The sequence below is a fragment of the Brassica oleracea genome, chromosome C3 (genome assembly GCF_000695525.1).
Source record: "Brassica oleracea var. oleracea cultivar TO1000 chromosome C3, BOL, whole genome shotgun sequence".
In the NCBI taxonomy this organism is placed as follows: domain Eukaryota; kingdom Viridiplantae; phylum Streptophyta; class Magnoliopsida; order Brassicales; family Brassicaceae; genus Brassica; species Brassica oleracea.
Genome location: NC_027750.1, coordinates 47,862,792 through 47,887,880, shown reverse-complemented (window position 1 = coordinate 47,887,880; position 25,089 = coordinate 47,862,792). Strand labels below are relative to the sequence as shown.

At 40.8% G+C, this 25,089-nt stretch overlaps 5 protein-coding genes across 5 annotated transcripts; all 5 read left to right on the top strand.

Moving 5' to 3' along the window:
• The first annotated feature begins 289 nt into the window (after positions 1–289).
• LOC106330778 lies at positions 290–1,528 on the top strand. Its single transcript, XM_013769194.1, has 2 exons — positions 290–1,196; positions 1,263–1,528. The coding sequence occupies exons 1-2, from the start codon at positions 290–292 to the stop codon at positions 1,526–1,528; spliced, it is 1,173 nt and encodes a 390-aa protein (XP_013624648.1).
• Positions 1,529–1,964: 436 nt separating this feature from the next.
• On the top strand, positions 1,965–2,435 carry LOC106330777 (RNA-directed DNA polymerase homolog). Its single transcript, XM_013769193.1, has one exon. It carries the CDS (start codon positions 1,965–1,967, stop codon positions 2,433–2,435), a length of 471 nt encoding a protein of 156 aa, XP_013624647.1.
• A 1,400-nt stretch (positions 2,436–3,835) lies between these two features.
• LOC106330775 (uncharacterized protein K02A2.6-like) lies at positions 3,836–4,771 on the top strand. Its single transcript, XM_013769191.1, has 2 exons — positions 3,836–4,322; positions 4,404–4,771. The coding sequence occupies exons 1-2, from the start codon at positions 3,836–3,838 to the stop codon at positions 4,769–4,771; spliced, it is 855 nt and encodes a 284-aa protein (XP_013624645.1).
• A 5,833-nt stretch (positions 4,772–10,604) lies between these two features.
• On the top strand, positions 10,605–12,852 carry LOC106330774. The gene is made up of 3 exons (XM_013769190.1): positions 10,605–11,909; positions 11,976–12,110; positions 12,274–12,852. The coding sequence occupies exons 1-3, from the start codon at positions 10,605–10,607 to the stop codon at positions 12,850–12,852; spliced, it is 2,019 nt and encodes a 672-aa protein (XP_013624644.1).
• Positions 12,853–19,833: 6,981 nt separating this feature from the next.
• Positions 19,834–21,532, top strand: LOC106333627 (probable E3 ubiquitin-protein ligase ARI16). The gene is made up of 3 exons (XM_013772050.1): positions 19,834–19,915; positions 19,997–20,810; positions 20,889–21,532. Exons 2-3 carry the CDS (start codon positions 19,999–20,001, stop codon positions 21,436–21,438), a joined length of 1,362 nt encoding a protein of 453 aa, XP_013627504.1. The 5' UTR covers positions 19,834–19,915; positions 19,997–19,998; the 3' UTR covers positions 21,439–21,532.
• Positions 21,533–25,089: the final 3,557 nt, after the last annotated feature.

The following is a 25,089-nucleotide window of genomic DNA, read 5'->3' as shown; positions in this document are numbered from 1 at the left end:
CATGGACGATCAGCAAGAAGTAAGCTACGTCAATGGATAAGGATGGCAGTATAATAGCTACCACCCGAACCCTGACGTGAGGAATAACCCTCACTTCTTTACGTACACTAAGCTGGACAAACCAGGTGACAACACGCTGAACAGTCAAGGACAGAACAGCGGTTATCAGAAACCATACCAAGGAAGAACATATGTTCTGAGCCAGGCGCAGCACAACCAGTTCCAGAACCAAAAGCAGTAGACAGCTCAACAAGCTGCCCCTTCGCCTACAGCTGCTCCACAAGACGAGATGAAGGGTCTAGTGACGATGATGCAGCATTTGCTCCAGGGTCAGCAAATCCAAGGGAAAGCGTTGAATCAGGTCACCGCAGACATCAACTCCAGAATGAATCACATGTTCAATGACCTGAGTACCAAATACGACTATGTAGCTAGCCATATGTGTCAGATGGACGTTCAGATTGCGCAGACAGACGAGAGCGTAAAGAGACATCAACGAACTCTCCCGGGAAACAAAAATAAGAATCCTAAAGAATGCAATGCAGTTGCACTAAGGAGTGGGAGAACACTCCCAGATGCGGTCCCTAAGAAACTATCGGCAGCAGAAAAAGGAAAGCAAAAGGAGGTTGAGAACCCACAATCCGAAGCTGTTCCTCTGTCTGACGAGGATACGGAACAGCCTGACGAGGATACGGAACAGCCTGCTGAGACTGATCCAACCCCTGCCGCTACACCTGTCGAGCATGTTCCCTCGCGCGAATACACCCCTAAGGTTCCATACCCTGTTCCAGCAAAGCCATCTCGCAAGGATCGGGAAGAGACAAAGTGTAAGAAGATGTTAGAGGATCTAACTATCAAGTTACCTCTGATTGATGCGATCCAGATGATACCTTCTATGCGCAGTTTGATGAAAGATTTGATCTCCGGCAAGATAACTGGAGACAGTGAGCTATTGTTGGTTTCAAAGGAGTGCAGTGCGGTACTTCAGAACAGGCCGATTAAGAAATTGGGCGATCCAGGCAAGTTTGTTCTCTTGACACAGATTGGGAAAACAGTATTCGCTTGCTCTATTTGTGACTTGGGTTCCAGTGTCAACCTCATGCCTTACTCCGTGGCAAAACGATTGGGATTCACAGACTTCAAACCAACAAGAATCTCCCTGGTGTTCGCGGACATATCATTCAAGTCACCGGTTGGTATTCTGGAAGATCTCCATGTCTGAGTAGGCAACACCTTTGTTCCGACAAATTTTGTGGTTTTAGAGGTTGACGAAGAACCAAGAGATCCCCTCATCCTGGGTCGTCCTTTCTTGTGCACGGCTGGTGCGATTATTGATGTTCGACAAGGGAGGATTGATCTTCACCTAGGGGACATCGCGATGAAGTTCGAGATGAACAAACTGCTGAAGAAACCAATGATAGACGCACATACCTACACAGTTGAAGGCGAAGATCAGACGCTATCCCCTCAAGAAGGAATGATTGAGGAAATCTTGATCGATGACCCACTCGAACTGGCTCTAACCTGAGCTGAGATGGAGCACAACATCATGAGCGTGGACGCGGATGGGTATCACAAGATGCTTGACTCTGCCAGAAGCATGGAAAAGATGGTTGCTTATTTATGTCTAGGGGAGAAAGACGAGAGCAATCAAAGCATTGTAGCCGGAGCAGCTGTTCCGAAAAGAGCGACAATGTAGACAACACAACTCGACGATCCATGGTGCGAAACTGAAAGCTCCAAAGATCGAGCTCAAATCCCTCCCTACGGGGCTCATGTATGCATTCTTGGGACCAAATTCCACCTATCCTGTTATTGTGAACTCTGAGCTGAATAATGTGGAAACTGCTAAACTTCTGTGTGAACTAATAAAGTATCGTAAGGCATTAGGATATTCTCTAGCTGACATTCATGGCATTTCAGCTGATCTATGCATGCATAGGATACATCTAGAAGATGAATTAATGACTTCTATAGAACATCAGTGGAGGTTAAATCCGAATCTAAAGGGTGTTGTAAAGAAAGAGAAAATGAAACTTCTAGTGGCTGGTGTGATTTATGCCATCTCTAATAGCAATTGGGTTAGCCATGTTCATGTAGTTCCTAAGAAAGGTGGAATAACGGTTATAACAAATGAAAAGAATGAACTGATCCCTACTAGAACTGTCACTGGGAATCGAATGTGCATTGATTTTCGTAAATTGAATGCCGCGACTCGCAAGGATCACTTTCCACTCCCTTTCATTGATCAAATGCTTGAAAGATTGGCTAACCATCCATACTACTCCTTTCTAGATGGTTATTCAGGTTTCTTTCAGATTCGCATCCACCCAGATGATCAGGAGAAGACGACGTTCACATGCCCATATGGCAGGTTTGCCTACAGGAGGATGCCGTTCGGCTTGTGCAATGCTCCTGCGACCTTTCAATGTTGAATGATGTCCATTTTTACTGATCTGATTGAGGACATAATGGAGGTTTTCATGGATGATTTTAGTGTCTATGGAAGCTTTTTTCTGTCTGTTTAAAAAATTTGTGCAGGGTATTGCAACGATGCGAGTAGATAGATCTGGTTCTCAACTGGGAGAAGTGCAACTTCATGGTTAAGGATGAGATTGTTCTCGAACTTAAGATTTCTGAGAAGGGGATCAAGGTTGACAAGGCAAAGATTGAGGTTATGATGAGCCTGCAACCACCAACATCAGTCAAGGGAATAAGAAGTTTCTTGGGACATGCCGGATTCTACAGGAGGTTCATTAAGGACTTCTCAGTGATCGCAAGACCACTCACCACACTGCTCTGCAAGGACACCAAGTTCGAGTTCGATAGCGATTGCTTGACTGCGTTCCACACGATAAAAGGAGTTTTGATCAGTGCACCAGTCGTTCAGCCTCCAGACTGGGACTTACCTTTCGAGATCATGATAGATGCGAGTGATTTCGCAGTGGGAGCAGTGCTGGGACAGCGGAAAGATAAGAAACTGCATGTGATTTACTACGCGAGCAAGACAATGGATGAAGCCCAATGCTGATATGCCACAACCGAGAAGGACCTTTTAGCCATTGTTTATGCCTTCGAGAAATTTAGGTCCTACCTAGTACGTTCTAAAGTGATAGTGCACACATATCACGCGGCTCTGAAGGACTTGTTGATTAAGAAAGACGCAAATCCATGCCTACTCCGATGGATCCTTCTACTCCAGGAATTCGATCTTGAGATAAAGGACAAGAAGGGGATTGAGAATGGAGTCGCGGATCATCTGTCAAGAATGAAGATTGTCGAAGAGACGGTTCTCGATGACAGTCTCCCTGAAGAACAAGTCTATGCGATTGGTCGGTATGTCGAGAACAGACAAGATACCCTTGCCGCAGATTGTTCTGCAAACTGTTCTACAGACTGTTCCGCAGACTGTTCCGCAGACTGTTCTGCAGACCAGGAACACTTCGTTGCTGCAATCAAGAAGAGATATTCCCAACTACCTTGGTTTGCTGAGATAGCTAATTTCTTAGCTGCAGAGAAGGAACCAGTTGAGTTTACTAGGAATGAGAAGAGAAAATTTCTGAGGGATGCAAAACTTTACTTTTGGGATGAACCGTTCCAGTATCAACACTGCAAGGATGGAGTGTTCCGGCGATGTGTTCCAGAAACTGAGATTCCAAGAATCCTAGATCACTGCCATGGTTTCTCTTACGCCGGACACTTTGCATCATTCAAGCCCGTCTCCAAGGTCTTGCAAGCCGGTTTCTGGTGGCCCACAATGTACCGTGATGCTCAAGCATTCATCTCCAAGTGTAATTCGTGCCAAAGATAATGGAACATCAGCAAGAGGAACGAGATGCCTCAGAATTTCATACTCGAGATCGAGGTGTTCGACTGTTGGGGAATTTATTTCATGGGACCATTCCTACCTTCGTACAAGAACGAGTACATTCTAGTCGCAGTGGACTATGTCTCAAAGTGGGTGGAAGCAATCGCCAGCCCCACTAATGACGCACGTGTTGTGACCAATATGTTCAAAACCATCATCTTTCCAAGGTTTAGAGTACCTAGGGTGGTCATAAGCGATGGAGGGACCCACTTCATCAACAAGGTTTTCCAAGGCCTCTTGAAGAAGAACAGTGTTAAGCATAAAGTTGCGACGGCATATCATCCTCAAACAAGTGGCCAAGTGGAAGTGCCTAATAGAGAGATCAAGAGCATCCTGCATAAAACAGTCGGAACTACACGCAAGGCTTGGTCTTTCAAATTAGATGATGCACTATGGGCTTACAGAACAGCCTACAACACACCACTCGGGACCACTCCATATCTTCTGGTCTATGGCAAGGCGTGTCATCTCCCTGTGTAACTAGAGTACAAAGCGGCATGGGCTGTCAAACTGCTCAACTTCGACATCAAATCAGCCAAGGAGAGGCGCTCCATCCAGATCCACGAGCTAGAGGATATCAGGCACCTAGCTTATGAGAGCACAAATATCTACAACGAAAAGACCAAGACATATCATGACAAGCGGATCATCAGCAGAAGTTTTGAACCGAATGATCAGGTCTTGCTCTTCAACTCCAGGCTGAAGCTGTTCCCTGGGAAGCTGAAGTCCAAATGGTCTGGTCCGTTTACTATCAAAGAGGTCCGGCCATATGGAGCAGTAGTGTTGCTGGACACGAACGGAGGAGAATTCGTTGTTAATGGTCAGCGTCTCAAGCCATACCTTGCTGAAACAACAATCGCAGAAGGTGAAGAAATTCCCTTATGTTATCCATCCACAACCTAATTGGCTACCCAAAGTCAAGCTAGTGACTTAAATCGAGCGTTTGGTGGGAGGCAACCCACTGGTAAGTGTAAATATGTTTTTCCTTTCAATTCTTCTGTAGGTTGTTTTGAATTTTTGTTTCAGAAAAAAAGAAAACTGAAGTTTGCCCGAAGAACAATCCGTAGACTGTTCTCGCTGGAGAACAGTTGTTTCCCCAGGTAACTCTTCGGGCCCTAAAAATAAATAAATAAATAAAATAAAAACAAGAGGAAGTGGTTAGGGTTTGCCTATTTAAAGCTAACCCGCCCCACTTTCCCACTTAGCCCCCACTCGCCGCAAACTCCTCTCGCTTAAGGATAGAACCCTAAGACAAACTCTTTAAACTCTCAAATCAATTATCACCATTTTTGGTTCTAACTCCTTGGAATTTCGAGTTCACTTTGTTTTTGCAGTCATCTCTCGCAACCGATCAAGGTAACAAATCGACATCTCCCACAATCGCGCATGCAAATCACGATTCGTGGTCCTCTCTCTTTTCTTCTTCTTGCACTCTTAATCGATATTTGTTAGCAACATCCTTGAATGAACACATCTTAGGTTGCTAGAATGGTAGAAGAGTCGAAATTGAGAAAGAATATGAACCGCCTAGTTTTGAGATTTGACTGTGAATTGGCTAATAGAATCCGACTGATTCGCGAGCCTAAATAAAGTGGTTTCACTTGAGTTTGTTGATTGGTTTTCTGATTGGTCTAAGTCTATGGTGAATCGCGGGTCATGATTCTTGATGTTATAGTTGGGTTGTTTGGAAATTTAATGGACTTAAGTTTAATCAAGAATGAGAAAGGATCCATCCTTTTCTAGACAACCCACGAACTGTACTAATTAAAAACTACTTGTTCTGTTTTGCATATGCCTCCACGAACCAAGCAAAAGTCGGTTAAAACCCCAAAGATCACCTGCGAAAACTATGTGCCGCCTCCAAACCACAATGCTCCGGCTTCAAACCCATGGCCGCGCGAGGACCAAGAGGGTCAGCCAATCAATATCGATGACCCGATGCTCCTCGACTTCAACTATGAGGGTTGGGATAAGGAGTCTGCGAAACGGTACAACTCACTCCTTAACATCGAGATCCTGCCCACTCGCTTTGGTCACGCGGACACCCTTGTCTCCCTTGGGCTCGACACTGATGTGTTCGAAACACTCCACGCCATGGGGATTGCTCCTCTCTGCTACCGAACACACGAGCTCTACCCCGACCTCGTCCGGCAAGTGCTCGCTATAGCTCACATCGGGTATGACGACCCTTCCAAGCCTACATATGAGAACTGTTCCTTCTCATTCATGGCCGACGGCAAGTTCTGCTCCCTCTCGCTTGACAAGCTCAACGAGATATATGAGATTTCAGACGAGCGTAGGGAGGTGGTGGTGATTAACAACTTCACGCCAAGAAACCATTTTTGGGACCTCATTGCAAACGAAACGTTCACATCCCGCAAGGCGTACCAGTCCCAGATAAGAAACCCGACTCTAAGGGTGATCGCGAAGATGGTCTCCAACCTCCTATTCGCTAAGGATCAAACCTCCAATGTCACCAAGGGAGAGCTACAGATGTTGTACTCGGGTCTTGAGGATAAGATTCGCAGAGCTAGAGACATCCCGATCCAGTCGGTTCAAATTAACCCTGGGTACCATCTCATATGGATGTTCTATTCGTGAAGGGACTGTTTGATGAGGGCCGAGAACAAGTCCGAAAGCAAGAAGGATCGGTGTGGTAGCCTGCTCACTCCCCTTTTCAAGTACTATGGGATCAACCTCAGCTCATACGCGGTCAACCATGAGATCGAGTACATAGACACCCCTTATCTGATCGCTTGCCACATCCTTCGTGACGAGTACACCTACGAGTTCGCAGGCAAGGAGGGAAACGTGCTGTACTGCACGCTCCCGCAGGCACACCTCACAAATTTCAGCACGATCGAGAACATCCGCTTCTTGCCTGACCCGGAGTTCCTTTGTAACGATCCACGAGCACCACCTCCAGATGCTGACATGGATGATGTAGAAGACATCACGCCAGACGAGGACACTGCCTATGATTTGGGCCTCCTCAATGATGATGCGGATGACACAACTTACCGGCGCTGGATGGTTGATTCACAGCGCAAGAACAACAGCCTCATGAAGAGGATCCTCAAGGCGATCACGGGTGGTTGTTTTGGTGGCCAAGAGGGCAGGACTTCCGCGCAGGAGCACACTCCGCAGCAATCACATTGCCCCGGCAAGGAACCGGTTGGATCTTCTGCAGCTGGAGAACGCCTACCGCCGAAGAAGAGGACAGCTGGTCGCTCCGAGAGCCGGGAGTCGGACTGATCCGCCCCACCATCTTATCTCATTGTGTTATCCATTTGAACAATTTATTTTTCCTCGCTTTTATTTGCTTTAATTTTGTTTGTTTGAGCCTTCCTCAAATTTATTTTCACAACCAGGGATGGTGTGAAGTAAGTCTGGGGGAGGTGATTGTGTGAAACTAATCTCCCTTTTGTTTCTTTTGGTTTTTATGCTTGAGTTAGTCCTTGTGCTTTTATCGAGTCAGTCAAAAACTCTTGTGGAAATTAGGACCCAATTCTGTGATGATCTCTTAACCACCTCGTGCTTAAACTTTCTTATTCAGTGACTCTAGTAGTGACGAAAGACCCACACTTGGACCTGGAACAATCCTGACTTATCTTACTTGACTCTCCAGAAGTTTTCAGCCGATCAGGTTACACTGGGTAGACTTAACTCCACCTAACTTGAACCTAATATTGACTGCAATTTCCTCTTGTTATGGGCATTAGATCAGGGAAACGAGACCTACACTCAGGACTTCTTATTCTTTTTACCTATCTTGTTGATCCTGAGTGGCTAGCTCATCTTTAGCTAGTTCCTACCTTGCACCTAAGCCTTTATTCCACCTTCATGCATTATGTTTTTCAGTTTCGTATGTGCAAAAAGGTTGGAGAGGAAAGGATCGATGCAGCCTCTTACTCGTTATCATTGCAAAGCTTTAACAGAACAAGGAGAACAGTCAGTTTAGAAGTCGGGCCAACTGCTCCAGAACAATTAGTGGAGAACAAGGGAGAACGACCAGAGTCGCCATTGGCACCAATCATTCCATGCATCATCTCCTTCTCCGTCATACCATCACCTTGATCTCATCGTTTGTATTATTCAGTAAAAAAAAACACACACAAACACATTTGTATATATATTCTTTTATATGAGATCACCGACGGAGAAGGAGGACTAAACCGAGCAGACGTCAACAACTGGTTGGACGTCGATCCTCTTGAGCCAATTCGGTTGGAGCTAGACGAAGAAGAAGTTTCTGCTTGGCCAATTGCTCTCTGATGAGATTGATCTCAACTACTTCTACTTGTTTGACATGCCGTCACCTTTCAGACTGAGATTCTGAATATAAGTTCTCCTTTGATATTTTGTGGATTACGGTAGAAGAACCAAGGAAAGAGAACCACTGGACGATAGAACATAGAGAGTTGGTACCCACGATAGGGAGCAGGAGAACAGTCAGAGCGATAGCTCCAGAATTAGCAAAATGAGTAAGGGCTTGTGGACATCAATGGATCCGTCATCTCTTGCTATTTTGCGCGATATCCTGCATCCACTACAAAAATTGGTAGCCCCTAAATACTCTTTAACTCCATTATAAAATTAGCATGTTCACACCTAGCCCGTCTACCCTGAATGATGCCTGTGATAAGAGGATCACACCACTTTTAAATGAATATAGGGAGTTCTGTCTTGATAGTGTGCTTTTTCAGGTTTGAGATGTAGAATATGGAGCCGGTCTTTGAACAGCAATCAGTGGAGGTTCTGGTAAGAGTGTGTGGTCCTAGTTTCCTGCTTTTATGGTTCAGAGATTCGTGGTTAAGGAATGGTTATTGAGAAATAGGAGAGTTCCACACTTTCAAACATTTTCCATGTTCTTGATACTTACCTTGTTCGAGGACAAAAAAGTTTCTAAGTCTAGGGGAATTGATATATGGTGTTTTTGACACCATTGTGTATATGTTTTTTAACTTGTATTCAATGTTTTATCGAGTTAGCCCAGTCCTTTTAGAGTCGTTTCAGGTCTGGAGTAGACTGAAGAGCTGAAGGAAGAAGTATGAAGAAAGGAGCAAGAACTGGAGTCTCTCCCCGCGGAGCAATCAAGCGGAGCAGTCTGACGGTTGATCCCACCAGGAGCAGACAGGCGATTGTTCCCGACATTTATGGCAGTTTCCATATCTTTCAAAGATTTACCCTAATCACCTATTCTCTCCTCTAATGTCGATGGCGCCTCCATATAAAAAGCCATCCTTATCTTTATTTTTTTTTATTTTTACGCGAGTTTTGCAAGAAGACTAAGACCTATTATTGGATTTGCTATTGTAAGGGAGATAGCTCCTCTTCTTCACCGAGAAGATTATCCAGAACCCTGTTGATTTCTCTTTAGATTTATATGCAGTATCATTCAGTTATTATGTCTGGTTCATCTTGTATTATGGCTGAGTAGTCGCCTAGCTCATCTAGGGTTCTAGGGTGTTGATCGCAAAAGCTAAACATAAATAAGCAACCATATTGTGTGTTTGTTCATCTATGTTCTTAATGCTAGTTATACCCTAATCACTTATTGCTAGATCCTAGGTTTAATCTGCTCATTAACCATGAAGTAGATTACTTGATATTGAGTGAATGAGCCGCACATCTCTAGTCAGCGAAAGTAGATACTAAAGTGCTCGGTGAACCTATCGGACTTGATCTCTATTGCTTGTAGTCGATCCTTGATCCAAACGATAGTTTAGGCGTCAAGATCGAACCGCAGAGGGAACAACACCATGATAGTGGGCTGTTCTACTTGAGTGATCCGTTGTCTAGATTGTGTTACATTGCGCTTGAATAAATGTTTGGTTTAGCATCAACACCCGATGAGAAACCGTAGATTGGCTTCCATTAGTATTGAATTCACTCTTTGCAATTATTTACTTTACTTGCACGTTAACACCCAATTCAAACCCCACTTTTAGTTTTGGCTAAGTTGAAAACTCACAAGAATAAAGTGTAGACTGGTCTTCTGGATTGAATCATAAGTACCACGATTACCACTGTTAACTTGACAGTAGGAAAGGTTCAGTTTTAGTGTATCACGCACACCCATGAACTGGAGAAGAGAAAGAGAAAGGAAGACTGGCCGGAGATTCAACGCCTGAGCATAGACAACTCTAGGCGCCAGAGGAAAAACCAGAAATCTTCACACACCGACGAGAAACCTCTTTCGACACTGCTAGTGTTGGGGGAAAATACTCAGGTATTGAATTTCTCCAGACCCCAGGCAGGACACCGGCCTCTAGGTCCCTGCTAGGAGGCACCCCGGCTCCCCGCTACGAAGTACTCCGGGTCCGGTCCCTGGGACTGCCCCCTTCCCCCAGGAAAAAGAAAACTTTTGATAAAGAGAACCTTTCATATTTCCGAATATGGAAGAGTTTAACCTACTTCAACCGACTAAGGCCCGCCTTAAGAAGACTATATAAAGGGAACCTAAACCCTAAAGCAAGGGATCGACAAATCGACACTTCAAGACTTAGAGATTAGAGCTAGGTGGCTAGAACTAGGGTTTATACACCAATCATTGTAGTTCCGGCTTGTTCTATCTAATAAAACATCTCTTGAAGTCTATTTCTCTCAAACTCATACGAAATCAATACAAATACTAAGCCTTGTCCATCGTTATGTGGTACTCACAAAGATCCTACACAAAAATCCCCTAACAGTTTGGCGCTAGAAGGAGTGGAGCAATCAAAACTACATGATAATGGCGGTGGACGAGCTACCCGAAGCTATCCAAAGAGAAGCCGAACTCCAAAGGCAAATCGATCGTCTGCAAAGTCAAGCTACCGAGTTGCATAAAACTCGGGAGGAGGCTAATCCCGAGCTCTCCTCGGAATTCCAGAGCCAGAAGGAGAAGCTCAACGAACACTCCAAGCAACGGGAGCAGAGCACCGAGAAGCTCAGCCAGCTCGAATCGGAGAATCTTAACCTCCGTGATGAGAACCAAGCCCTCAACACGGCGAGTAACAAGAAGCGTCGATTCCGGGCTCAGGTCCGCCCCATGCCGGCTCTGGAGACACCCAACTCCGGAACAGGTGTGAATCTCCCACCTACGGCATCGGGAGGAGACGCATCAACGCGCGAGAAGGCTAAGGATGCTCAGACCTACGATGTTGAAGACAGCGAATCTGAGCTGGAACCCGATAAGGAATCACTTGACGGAGCAATGAAAGTGGAGTCTCCTATGGTCGCTTACCTGGAGCATATGTTCTCCAAGAGACTCGATGCCATGCAGTCCATGGTAGAGAGGCTCCCAGGAATATCTCCCCCCATCCGGAAGAGCAACCCCGAATCTTATGCCGAAACTCCTTTCACGGATGAGATCACCTTGATCGAGATGCCCAGGAAGTTCTCCTTCCCCATCACAAAGGTGTATGACGGCACCACTGATCCGGACGACCACGTCGCCCAATACAGACAAAGGATGCTCGTCGTAGCACTCCCAAAGGAGTCGTGTGAAGCTACCATGTGCAAAGGGTTCGGCTCAAACCTGACCGGACCTGCTCTGCAATGGTACATCAACCTACCCTCCATGTCCATAGCCTCCTTCGCGATTCTCAGCGATAAGTTCGTGGAACAATTCGCCAGTAGCAGGAACCTGGAGAAAACCTCTGATGGCCTCTACGAAATCCTCCAACACCGAGCGGAACCCTTACGAGGCTACATAGCCCGCTTCAATCAAGAGAAAGTGGTTATTCCTGAATGCAGCATCCCCACTGCTATCGCTGCCTTCAAAAGAGGCCTAATCCCCGACGGGGATCTCTTTAAGGAGTTAACCAAATACCAGTGCAAAACCATGGAAGACGTCCTATCTCGAGCATGGGCGCATGTCAAATGGGAAGAAGATGTCGCCAGCTGCGCTAAGGCGCAACAAAAGCAAGATCCCAAGACAATCAGGCCGGACCGAACTGAGCGAGACGAGAAGCCCTCTCAAAGACCAGCCAGGGACTCCGGAAAACGAAACCGAGGCAGATACCAGAACCAGCCGATCGAGAAGGCAGAAGGGATGGCAGTGTCCACATGGCCAGACATCTCTCACCTCTCCGTCTCAAGGTCGGAGCTGATCAATGTTCAGAGGAAGATGGGCCAACAGGTCAAGTGGCCTCAGAAGATGAAAGCACCTGACTCTTTCTGGAACCCTGGTTTCTGGTGCGACTTCCACCGAGACCACGGTCATAAAATGGAGGACTGCGTCGCACTGAAGATCGAGGTCAACGAGTTGCTTAAGAAAGGACACCTCAGGGAGTTCCTTCCAAGAAGGCCAAGAGCCATCTAAGCAAGGAGACAACGGGAAAGCCCACTGCAGCTGCTCCTGTCTCGCCACCTCGACAGGACCGAGTGATTCATGTCATATCGGGTGGTTCAAATATCAGCGGCATAAGCCACGCAGCCGCGAAGAAAATCACCTGGAACGCCAAGCACGGCCTAGAGGCAGGCAGGCCAAAATGCATGCTCCTAGGTACGGACGAAATAAGTTTCACAGCAAGGAGCAGGAAAAAGTTACCACCCCACATCACGACACCCTGGTCATATCACTCACTGTAGCGAACTGCCTGATGAAAAGGATATTGGTAGATAACAGAAGCTCCGGCAATATCATCTTCCAGGCTGCATACAAGGATCTGGGGCTGGAGGAAAGTGCTCTAACTCGGAGGATAACCCCACTTATAGGGTTCAGCGGAGAAGTCAAGCAGACCGCCGGAGAGGTGACCCTCCCGGTATACGTTGAAGGGATCAATATGTCAACCAAATTCCTTGTCGTTGACTGCGATTCATCCTACAATATGATCCTAGGGCGGCCATGGATTCACGGCATGGAGGTCGTCCCTTCGACTCTTCACGAGATGGTGAAATTCCCTACACACTGGGGCATAAAGGCGATCAGAGGAGATCAAAAGTATTCCCACTCTTGCTACCAGACTACTATGAAGGGAAAGACCAAGGTCTTATAGCAAAACCCTAAACTCTAAATCTTAAACTCTAAACTCTAAATCCTAAACCCTAAACCTAAACCTCTAAACTGTAAATTGTAAACCTCAATATTTTTAACTAGCAGCTGGGTTTACGGTTTAGAGGTTTGGGTTTAGTGTTTAGGATTTAGAGTTTAGGGTTTGAATTTTTGGGTTTAGGGTTTGAATTTTTGGGTTTAGAATTTAGGATTTAGAGTTTAGGGTTTAGGGCTTTGGGTTTAGATTTAAGGATTTAAGGTTTATGGTTTAGAGTTTTGGGTTTAGGCTTTAGGGTTTAGAATTTGGGTTTAGGGTTTAATATTTAGGGTTTAGATTTTAAGAATGGGGTTTATGGTTTAGTGTTTTGTATTTAGGATTTATGATTTTAAAGTTTAGGTTTTTAGAATTTTGCAGACGACGTTAATTAATGTCGGTGTTATTTTTTTTGCAGTTATTTATATTTTTTTTATTTTTATTTCCTTTTTAACTATTTCTATAGGTCATGAAGAATGTGGTGAATTTAACCATTCACAATAGGGGTGAACTTACGTATTGTTCATTTTTTTATAATGTATCATACACATCTCTTGCAAATGTAAACTTAAAACACAAACCACAAAATCATACAAAAATAATAACTTAGATCACAAGTAAAGTATATCCCGCCCGTTCTTCTCTAGTAACTTATAAGTTAATAATAGTAATACTTTACAGCTGTCTTTTTTTAATAATTTCTAGAAAAATAAAGAAACCTAAACGTCTTCTCGTCGTCTCTCACTGTCGTACACCATTCTCCATCTGAATTTTCCTTTGCCACATGATTTGGAACTGCACTTGTAAGAAGTAGTAAGTAACGTGATTCTCTTTAACCGTTTAATTATCAGATTTGATATAACATATTAATATATTTTTCTTTTGCTATTTTTACTAGTTAATGGAGGGGAATCACTCAGAACCAGATTTAAGCGTACCTTCTTCTCAATGTTCAGTGTGTCGTAAAGATGACATAGCTTGGAGATATATAACAGAACGGACTGAGCAGAATGGGAAGAAAACTTTGATTTGGGACTTCTGTCAGAAAGAGAGCGGAGGTGAAACATAGATTCATGTACCAAAGTTTCTGCAGAAGTTCAATTTCAGATGAAGCAATCACTGAAGGAAAATGAAGACAAAAATAAAGAAAAGAGAGGAATACCACTTGATGATATAAACATTGTTGCTGATATGAATGCTGATGGAGAAGGCATTCATTCTTAGCCATCAGTTACTCAAACCAAAAAGAGAAACAGAGGTGGAGATTTACATGGTTTTTTTAAAACAGGTCTGAGTGATCCTACTCAACCAAGTATAAAGGCATCTATACAAAGCAAGGAAAAGGTGCATGATGCTGATATGGCTGTTGCTTTATGGTTTTATGATGCCTGCATTCCCATGAACGCTGTGAACTCTCCATTCTTTCAAGTTATGTTAAGCAAAGCTTCTAGTTTAGGACATGCTTCGTATCATGCTTTGAGGGTTGGGTTATTAAGAGATGCAAAAAAAACATGTGTCTTTGATTGTTGAATCATTTAGAAGCACTTGGTCGAGCACCGGCTGTACCTTGATGGGAGATGGATGGAAAGACACTAGAAAAAGACCACTGATCAAATTTTTAGTGTACTGCCCAAAAGGAGTAACGTTCATCAAGTCGGTTGATGCATCTGATGTATACACAAATGCAGAGAATTTGTGTAATTTATTTGCTGAGATGGTGGAAATGGTTGGCTCTGAAAATGTGGTTCATTTAGTGACTGATAATGCGCCTAACTACAAGGCTTCAGGTAGATTACTTGCGGAGAGATACCCAAATATTTCTTGGTCTCCATGTGCAGCTCATTGCATGAATTTAATATTGGAGGATGTGGGAAACATGCCTAATGTTAAAGAGTTAGTTTCTGCTGTCTCAAAGTAACTATCTTTGTCTACAATCATAAGTCAACTTTAAATTTTTTGAGGAAGAGGCAAGGTTGGAGGGAAATCATTCGTCCAGGAGAAACCCGCTTTGCTACCACTTTTATATCCCTTCAGAGTGCATATGCACATAAAGACGACTTACAAGCTTTGGTAGTAGATCAAGAGTTCAGGCAGTTTCTGAAAACAAAGAAAGCAAGATATGTCAAGACTGTTGTTTTGGATGAAAACATGTGGGAGCATTGTTTGTTGATCGTAAGGATTATGGCTCCAATGATACGTTTGTTGCGTGTTTGTGATACTGATGAGAAGCCATCATTACCATATGTCTATGAAGGAATGTATCGAGCATGTTTAGGCATCAAGAAGATATTTGGAAAAAAGAAGGAATTGTATAAGCCTTATACAAGGATCATAAAGAACAGGTGGGATAGAATGTTGCGCCATGATCTTCATGCTGCAGCATACTTCTTCAATCCAGCTTTCATGTATGATCAAAAGAACTTTTCAAAAAAGCCTGAGATATTGAAAGCGATGTTAAATTTGATGGAAAAACAAAAAGGGTCTGACAGAACAAAGATCTTTGACGGGATGACAATGTATAGAGAACGTGAGAAAAGCTTCTCACTTTCATCAGCTTTAAGTTGTTTGAAACCACTCGTCCTGGTATGTCTTTGCATAAACTTTTCTCTTTTGTTATTTATTTAATACTTTGGAATATTATTTCTCAAGAAGAATTTTCAATTTCAGATGAGTGATGGAAGTTCTTTGGATATGATGTTCCTGTTTTGCAGAAGCTAGCAATTCGAATTCTTAGCCAAACTGCATCATCATCATCGGGCTGTGAGCATAATTGGTCTGTGTTTGAAAGAATTCACACAAAAAGGAGGAATAGATTGGAACATCAAAGACTCAATGATCTTGTCTACGTTCATTACAATTTGCGCCTGCAAGATAGGTGAGTTTAAGTTCAAATACAGAGCTATGAAATTATAGAATATAAATATTAAATGTTCATATGTTCAGGTTCTCAAAAAGAAAGAGGTCATATGATCCGACTGATTATGAGTACATTGATAAAACTGATTTCTGGGTAGTAGAAGACAGTGGAGAAGCTGAACTTGATTATGATAAACTTGAGAATGCACTTACTGAAGAAAACCCAAAAGATGGAGAAGATGCAACTTCTGAAACCTTGGACTTGAACGGTAGATACATCTTCTTTTAAACGACATGTTTTTTTGGCTATGATGTCTATTATTTAACTCATGCATTTTTCATAATTTTTTTTTTGTTTTAGAAGGTACCGAAGATGAAGTGCCATTCTCTCAAGATGATACAGCTGAATAAGTTTTAGATATTTTATCATTCTCCAACGGATATTTATTTTTGTCATGTTTTCATTTAGTTCATTATATTAAAGATTCAGTTACTAGTTATCTATTTTATGATGCTATTTTAGACATTATTCATCAGACGTTTTTATATATGATTAATTATATAATATATATTTATTTATATTAAAATATATAATAAATAAACCCGGTTCGACCAATCAACCAATGAATACGCCGAGTCGGTGTCTGGTCCGGTTTTTAAAACATTGGTTAATGTTTTAAGCAGAAATTAGTAATTTTCTCTTTTAAATAACAAATGAAGAATATATCTTAGATAAGAATCCATGTTGGGAACTCCAAACCTATATGGACAATATGTGTAGGTGGACTCTTGAGTTCTGTGCAAGCTTGTCTGCTATGTTTCGTGCATTGGATCTTTGTGATCTTAAATGAATTGAAGTATAAATACCAACTTTACAAACTTTGAACTATCTGTCTTAAATGACACTTTTGATTGTCAAAATTTAATCATACATTCCATTGCTTACATTAAAATTTTAAACTCTATATGCAATGAATGTGATGGAGATACATTTTGTTGAATATCCATTAAACCTTTGAAACCTTCTTGTATAGTAAACCATTCATGGCCTATAAAATTGTATGCAACTTTCCACGAAGCATTAATTTTACACGATTGTTTTATGGGCTAAATGGATCTTTTTTTTTTTTTAGGTAACCGCGGGTTTCCGGCGACCGTGGTCAACCGACTATTCCCGCGAGGCCCACGGCACTCCACGTATTCTTGGGATTTAACCCTAGCCCGGATGGCCAGCGGGACTCGAACTGCGGATACCGTATTGAGGGTTTTCCCCTCAAGTACCACTAGCCAAAGGCTGTTGGTTAAACTAAATGGATCCTTGATACCATGTTTTCTTGAATCTTGTTTACATTCTCTTGTGCCTTCATTTGAGCTTCTTCCCACAATATAGATCATGTGTCTGCCAATTGTAAAATATCCCGTGGATCCTCATCAATATTACCATACAGTCTATCATTGCGACTTTTTCAATTGTACCATAAGATCTATGGAAATGTAGCTATCAAACTATCTTTAGTTGTCCTAAAAAAGTCCATATTGATATATAAGAATGTTGTTGGAAAGATACTTGGGTTAGATGGTATATGGGACAATGCCCAAACCTGCATTCAAAATTTGAATTACTTTCTTTGTCTTGTTCTTTAATTAATTCTTTGTGGGCGATTGCTATTGAAGCATGCAGATTAAGTTGTTGAGTAATTTAACACCCCGGTTGGTCCATTGATTGAGTGAGACAATCTCCTATCCCATTGTTCATCCCCACTTCGTCCCACTGTATGCATCTATAAGTTGGAAACTCTTGGTGATGGAGTGATTCTAATCTTATATCACCCATCTTCGGCTAACCATTATTTTGGGCCACAATTATTACGTCAATATCTCTCTCGAACCCATATACACGTCTAAATATTTTCTTTTTGGGGCCGTATGGTCTTCATGTTTCTCATCGTTCAAACCCCATCAAAACTCTTTTTAAATCACTTCATCTGTGTATGAATCATGGGTTTCTCTGATACAAGTAAACATTCCTTATCCATCATCTTGATCAATTTGCATCATAAACCTAGGATGGTTATTATAATGAGGTAATTATTACATACTAATGCTCTTCATTACAGTCATTAGGTTTGACACTGTATTTTATCATATATATATACAAATTTTCAATGTATCGAATTATAATTTTCTTGACAACTATGATTTGCAATGTTGAAAACACATGGAAACCGAGCAGCTGCAAAGGAAAAGAGAGACGGCTAAATTTTATTTTCATCCAGTTTTAATATAATATCCTAATTCTCTATAAAATAAAATTTTAAATTTGTAAGAAAATAATTATACGGGCTGGTTATTCGTCAGCACCGGTTTAGCTTTATAAAAAACAGATATAGACACACGTCAGTGATCGACAGGTTATACGACTTAGCACTAAATCAAGTAATTTTTCACAATCTCATTCTCAATCTCACACGGACAAATGTTACAATACTCAGTATTTTCTTATCTTTTGGTTATGATTAGCAAATCTTTTATGTTTTATATATCCACACATTATAGATTTTATGATAGAATTTGATAAAGTGTAATTTTACATTGGTCAAAAAATATATTTCTAAAATACTGATATAAAACCTATGTTACATGGAAACGAAAACGGATATACATGAAAGCGGAAGCGTAAGGAAGTGCAGAAGGATATTTTTTAAAAAATATTAGGAAGCCATGTTGGAAGCGTATATCCATATATAAATATATAAATATATATAAATATATAAATATATATATATATATATATATATATATAAATTTTAAAAAAATTAGGACCAAAAATTATATGATTCAAATTTGAAATAAAGCATTTATTCATTTATAATAATTTTGAAATGATTTTATATTAAAACTGTAATAATACACATAAATTAAGTTTACAAAAAAATATTATACTAATTATTTTTAATACTTCATAAATAATTGACAGAATATATTTCGATATGTGCTATATCTTTAATAAAAAATCTCAATGCATAAATATAATTTATAGTATTAGTTTTAATATTTGTATATTTATAACTCAATATTCATTAATATTAATTTTTTTATTTTATATAGATTAAAACTATTTTTTTATATTTTATTGATATACATTGCATTTTAAAAAAAATGTAAGCGTGATTCCAAAACGGAATCGTAAGCTTTCAACAGGTTTTTAAAGAGAATATTTTAGAAGCGTTTTGGAAGCGAGATTCCGCAAGCTTCCACAAGGTCCCGATTCCAATTCCGGTTCCGAAGCGGGAAGCGGACGTCTGATGAAGCTTTCGTCCAACGTAGTATAAAACTGAAAATTTATGTAAATTAGCATTAAAATTTTCAAGCAGAAATTAATAATTCCCCAATTTTTCTTAAGAAATAAGATTTTCAGGTTTCTTCTATATAATGAACTTGGCTTTATACACTACTCATCAAGAGACTTACAACTTAGGCTACAATCATCTTAACCACATATCAGAGATTTTATGATATAATATGATAATGTATAATTTTACATTTATCACACGTCTCAATAATCGTTAGGTTATATTATTTAGGACTAAATGAAGTAATTTGTTTTCATGATATCTTATGATATCTTTTGGATATGATTAGCATATTTTATCGGAGATTTTATGATGGAATATGATAATGTATAGTTTTACTATTATTGACACGCGTCAATAATCGGTAGGTTATATTTTTTAGGACTAAATGAAGTAATTTTGTCTCAATTTCTTGATGATATCTTTTGGATATGATTACTATATTTTATCTGTTTTCTTAACCACATATCAGAGATTTTATGATAGAATATGATAATGTATAATTTTACATTTATCGACACGCGTCATTAGGCTATATTGTTTAGGACTAAATGAAATAAGTCTTTCACAATTTCACGATGATATCTTTTGAATATGATTACTAAATTTTATCTGTTTTCTTAACCACGTATCAGAGATTTATGATTGAATTTGATAACTTTTAATTTTACATATATCGACAAATATAAAAAATTAACTTATTCAGGATTCTTCTATATAATGAGCTTGGCTTGATACACTACTCATCAAGAGAGCGTTTTCTAAGTCTACAATCATCTTTGTCTTTGAACCTCTGAGTTGCTCCCCCTTCGATTAGCTAGCTGGTAAGAAAATCACGTACATCAATTCACAAAGACTTTTCTTTGCGTCTTTTATGTTGTTCATAAGTTTGTTATTTTTTTCAGCTATGGAAACGGATGGTCAGAGAGTGTACTCTGTTCTTACAACAAATGAAGTTGGTGAGAAGATGACGAGTGAAATCAACCAGATCTCGGAAGTCTTCTTGCTGTCCAAATCTGATGCAACCTTAATCCTAATCTCTCTCCGTTGGAACTCGTTCAAGGCTTCAGACCGTTTGGGCGACGACAAGGAGAAACTCCTCTCGGACTTAGGTTTGGTTAAAGTTTTCAGTTCGTGTCAAGAAAGCGATTCTGTGTCTTCTTTCGCAGGTCATGAAAATCTGGTCTCCACACCCTTTTGTTCACACGAGTTTTCTGAAACTTGTTGGAAAAGTCATCTCAACAACCTTCTGGAGAGGAAGACGGAGGAGGAAGAGAGAGTCGTTTGCCCTAACCCAGACTGTGTTGCTCCTGTTGGACCCGATACCATTGAGAAACTCACAGAACCAGCGGTGAAGATGATGTACGATAGATACGTTCTGGGATCTTTCGTTGAGGCCAACAAGGAATCGATCAAGTGGTGTCCTGCGCCAGGTTGCGAATACGCCATTGAGCTTCATGAGGATCTCTTGGAAGATGATGAGTCTTCTCTTGACTTTGGTGTGGTGTGTTTGTGTGGTCACACATTCTGTTGGAGTTGCACGCTCGAGTCACATCGACCCGTGACCTGCAAGGATGCTTCTGTTTGGTTTAGTTCCACCTTGGATACGTTAAAGAGCAATGCTTGGCTCCTTGAAAACACCAAACGTTGTCCTAACTGCAACTGTCACGTGCAGAGGACCGATGACCCTGTTTTGAGAATGATAACTTGTATCTGCAGGTTTGCCCTCATCTTTTAAAACTTAGATCTCTTTGATTTTTGAAATCAGAACTCACTTTATTGTTTCACAATGATCAGTTGTAGCTTCTGTTGGCGCTGCTTTCGGTCAGAGGAAGAGCACAACGGAAAATGGAATTGTGTTGAATTCTCTTTTCAGCTATCAATGAGACAAGTGGACGATTCTCGTTACCTGCGTCTGTGGGAGACATGTCTTGAAGAGTATGAGAATTCCAAGTCGGATCTCAAAGCCATAGAGGAGAACGGCGTTCCAAGACTGACGGATAACTGCAATTTTAACGAGCGAGACGTTGATGCTGTAAAGGAAGCAACTCTGCTTATGGTCCAGTGTAGGCTTGTATTGAAATGGAGCTGTGCTTATGAATATTTCATAGCCATGTACCAAAGCGCCAAGACGCAGTATGTGAAGCACCTTCGAGGAGAAGCTACAAAGACACTTCTTAGGCACATAGCGACTCAAGAAGAGTTGATGAATAAAGCTCTCACATCTGGTTATTTCAGTTCCTTCAAGGTCAAGTTGTCAGACAGTTCAACAATCACTGGTAACTACTTCCATGAATATGTCAAGACTCTTGAAAGTGGTTTCCCTGAAATTCAGGTTGACACTTAGTTCCATATGTAATTTATAAGATTTTCTCTGGATCATTTGAATGTGTTTGTACTTTGAAGACTTTTGAATAATTAACTACCTGTTCGTTTTTGTATCCACCCTGCATATTCAGATGTTGTTCGTTTGGACACAATTGCATCAGCATCTAGATGCAGCATCTATAATATCTAGAATACCTAGATATTTCAGATACTAAAAAGTATAGAGTTTGGATGCTACATTTGCATTTCAAAATCCAAAGACTTATACCTTTAATATTAAAATAAATTAATTAAATTAGTTATTATAATGATTATATAATACTTTTAATCGGAAAATCACATTTTTCACCAAAAACAAAAAATCTTACTTTCTCCCAAAACCGAAAATCGTGTTTTTCCGCTCAAATTATAATTGTATTTTCTCTTCAAAACCGGAAAAGCACGTTTAACTTGATAAAACAGCAAAATCACGTTTTCACGCCAAAACCAGACAATCATGTTTCCCACCCAAATCCCGAAAACTTTCCCACCAAAATTGGAAAATCATGTTTTGCCGCAAAATCTAGAAAATCATATTTTCCCGCCTAATCCAGAAAATTAAATCAGAAGTTGTATTGGTCTCTTGTGGTTGATGGAGCTCTCAAAAAAATAAGCTCTCACATGATCTTTGGCTCTGAATATCAATACCTCATCAAACATGAACAAGACGAGAAAGGTAAATATTGAAGACGAAAAAACTTCTTGTCAATCGAAGTGATGACTAAATAAGACACCTTGTACTAGGGTGGACAAAATATCTGAAATTCATATGTTAATGTAATCGATTTAGGTTTAATCCAAAAAAAATCAGATATTCATAGATTCAAGAAATAAAATAAAACAATAATATTAAAAAAAATCTGATATGATCTATATGCTTATAAATACATGCATATAAAATTATATTATTACAAAATTTCAACATATACTTTAAAGTACTTTTATTTTATATTAAATATTAATTTTTATGAAACAAATTGAATATTTAGTAAAAAAAAATCTATATTTTACCAGTCTTCTAAACACCAGATTTTCGGATGATATCAGACTGGAATAAATGAAAATTTTGTTTTTTGCTAAATTACATCTACCGTCCTCGTGTAGAATTTAGTCACAGAAGACACCCAGCAAAGGCACAACTCGAGTTCACACTTCACTTCACTACACCCACAACTTCATCACCACCGTAGCTCCTTCACCGACCACGTCACAGATCTCGAAGCAGACCACAAGACGAAGGAGAGAAGAGAGAGATCGTCACCAGCACTAATCCTCATAGCACCGCAACTAGTCACCTGCTCTCCGAGCCTCGCAGACGTAGCTCCACCGGAGAACCAAGAAACCCCACAACTCGCGTTTGATCAAGGACCTCACCCACGGATGAAGAATTGCTAGGAGCAAAAAGGTGGAGGCGAGGTGCCTCTCACGGCGCCAAGCGCCAGAAAAGCAGAAATGAAAGTAAGTTGAACAGCAGCTAGGATTTTAGTTTTTGATTCTAGATAGATGAGAAAGCGTTTTCTCTCCTTTTTTTATTACTCTACCAAAAAAATTCAGAAAATTGTGGACATGGCGAAACGAACGAGGGATTCCTTAAAAATTCCAGATATCCGTTCCATACTCACCTAATCACACCAGCACTGACCATGACAAATTGAACATCTTCGAGATATTGATACGTTTGTTCTTTTTTACTCTTGACCCTCTAGTGAATTTTCTTATACTATTGGTCCATAATCCATTGTTAATCGTTTTTTTTTTAAATTTCATTGTCTACGTAACATGAGGGTAAAACAAGTCTTCCATATTATTTTCAGATTCATATCTAGTGACTTATTTGGGTCGTAATCTGACCAGCCCATATAAAAAACTTAGGCCCAAAGAAAGAGGTTGCAAGTCCCTTGACCGTTACGTCAACCACACTTCTGATAGAGGAGTGGCCGTTAGATCAACTACTCTTCTCTGTTCCCACTACATCTTCCTCGTTCCCATCTGCTAGTTAATAGACACTGGCGCTTGATCTCTCAGTAATGGCAGTACTAAATGAGACTTGCACGAGAATTTCCTCTTCACCTAACTCCAACATCTAGTCAACCATGGAAAGGTGGTTTCAATATTCGCAAACCATTTTTCTTCTAAGTTTTCAATAACTTTTTCAGGATTCTTCTATATAATGGGCTTGGCATTATACACTACTACTCATCAAGTGTTTTCTTTAAACTTAAGTCTACAACAATCATCTTTGTCTTTGAACCTTTTGCTTCCCTTTCGACTTGCTGGTAAGCAAATCACGTCCATCAATTCACTAAATTCTCTCTTCGGTAGAACTCGTTCAAGGCTGCAGAACATTTGGGTGACGACAAGGAGAAACTCCTTTCGGAGTTAGGTATGGTTAATTAAAGTCTTCAGTTCGAATGAAGAAAACGAATCTGTCTCCACACCTTTTTGCTCACACAAGTTTTCCAAAACTTGTTGGACAAGTCATCTCAGCAACCTTCTGGAGGGGAACAACAACGGGGAAGAGAGAATCCTTTGCCCTAACCCAGACTGCGTCGCACCAGTTGGACCCGTTACGGTTGCGAAACTCACAGAACCAACAAAGGAGATACACATGAGATACTTTGTGGGATCTTTCGTGGAGGCCAACAAGGAATAGATCAAATGGTGTGTCCTGCGCCAGGTTACGATTACGCTCTCCAGCGTCATGAGTATCTATTGGAAAATTCTATTGAGTTTCGTATGTTGTGTTTGTGTGGTCACACATTCTGTTGGACTTGCAAGCTCGAGTCGCATCGACCTGTGAATTGCAACGATGCTTCTGCTTGGTTTAGTCCCATCTTGTATACATTAAATAAGAACACCAAACCTTGTCCTCGTTGCAACAGCCACGTGCCTAGGACCGCCGATGACCCTGTTTTGAGAATGATAACTTGTATCTGCAGGTCTCTTCCCTCCCTTATCTCTTAAAACTCAAAAGTTCTTTGCTTTTTTCAAAATCAAAAACTCAAAAGTTCTTTGCTTTTTTCAAAATCAAAAACTCATTCATGTTTGCTTTTTTTCTTTCTGTTTCACAATGATCAGTTGTAGCTTCTGTTGGCGCTGCTTACGGTCAGAGGAAGAGCACAACGGAAACTGGAACTGTGTTGAAGTCTCTTTTCAACCATCAATGAAGTGGAAGATTCTCGTTACCTGCGTCTGTGGGAGACATGTCTTCAAGAGTATTGTAGGAGATGGATTACACCCCTCCACAAGGCCCATCGAATAACAGGTCCTAATTCAGCAAGTTTGATCAGTTTGGTCGGCTCGGCGGCCAAACGTATCGGTTCGACCTTAGAGTGCTTTTAGCCGGTCGAGTAATGATATTAGGAGTTTTCAAGGCTCCTAAGACAAATGTTGTAGTATAAATGATTGTCGAACCAATTCCAAGGGATTTCAAACACTGAGAATGCAAGTACTTACTTAATCTAAGTGCAATCGATGATTTTAAAGGTTTTCTAAACTAATGATTATTACTAATGCAGTTTCAGAATAATAAAAACTATAAATGAGTTGACTTTCTTAACTAAGGAAATGAGAACTCATGGGCATAGAAATTAGACCTTGGGTGATCAAGTTTCGAACTAAGGATGGCAAA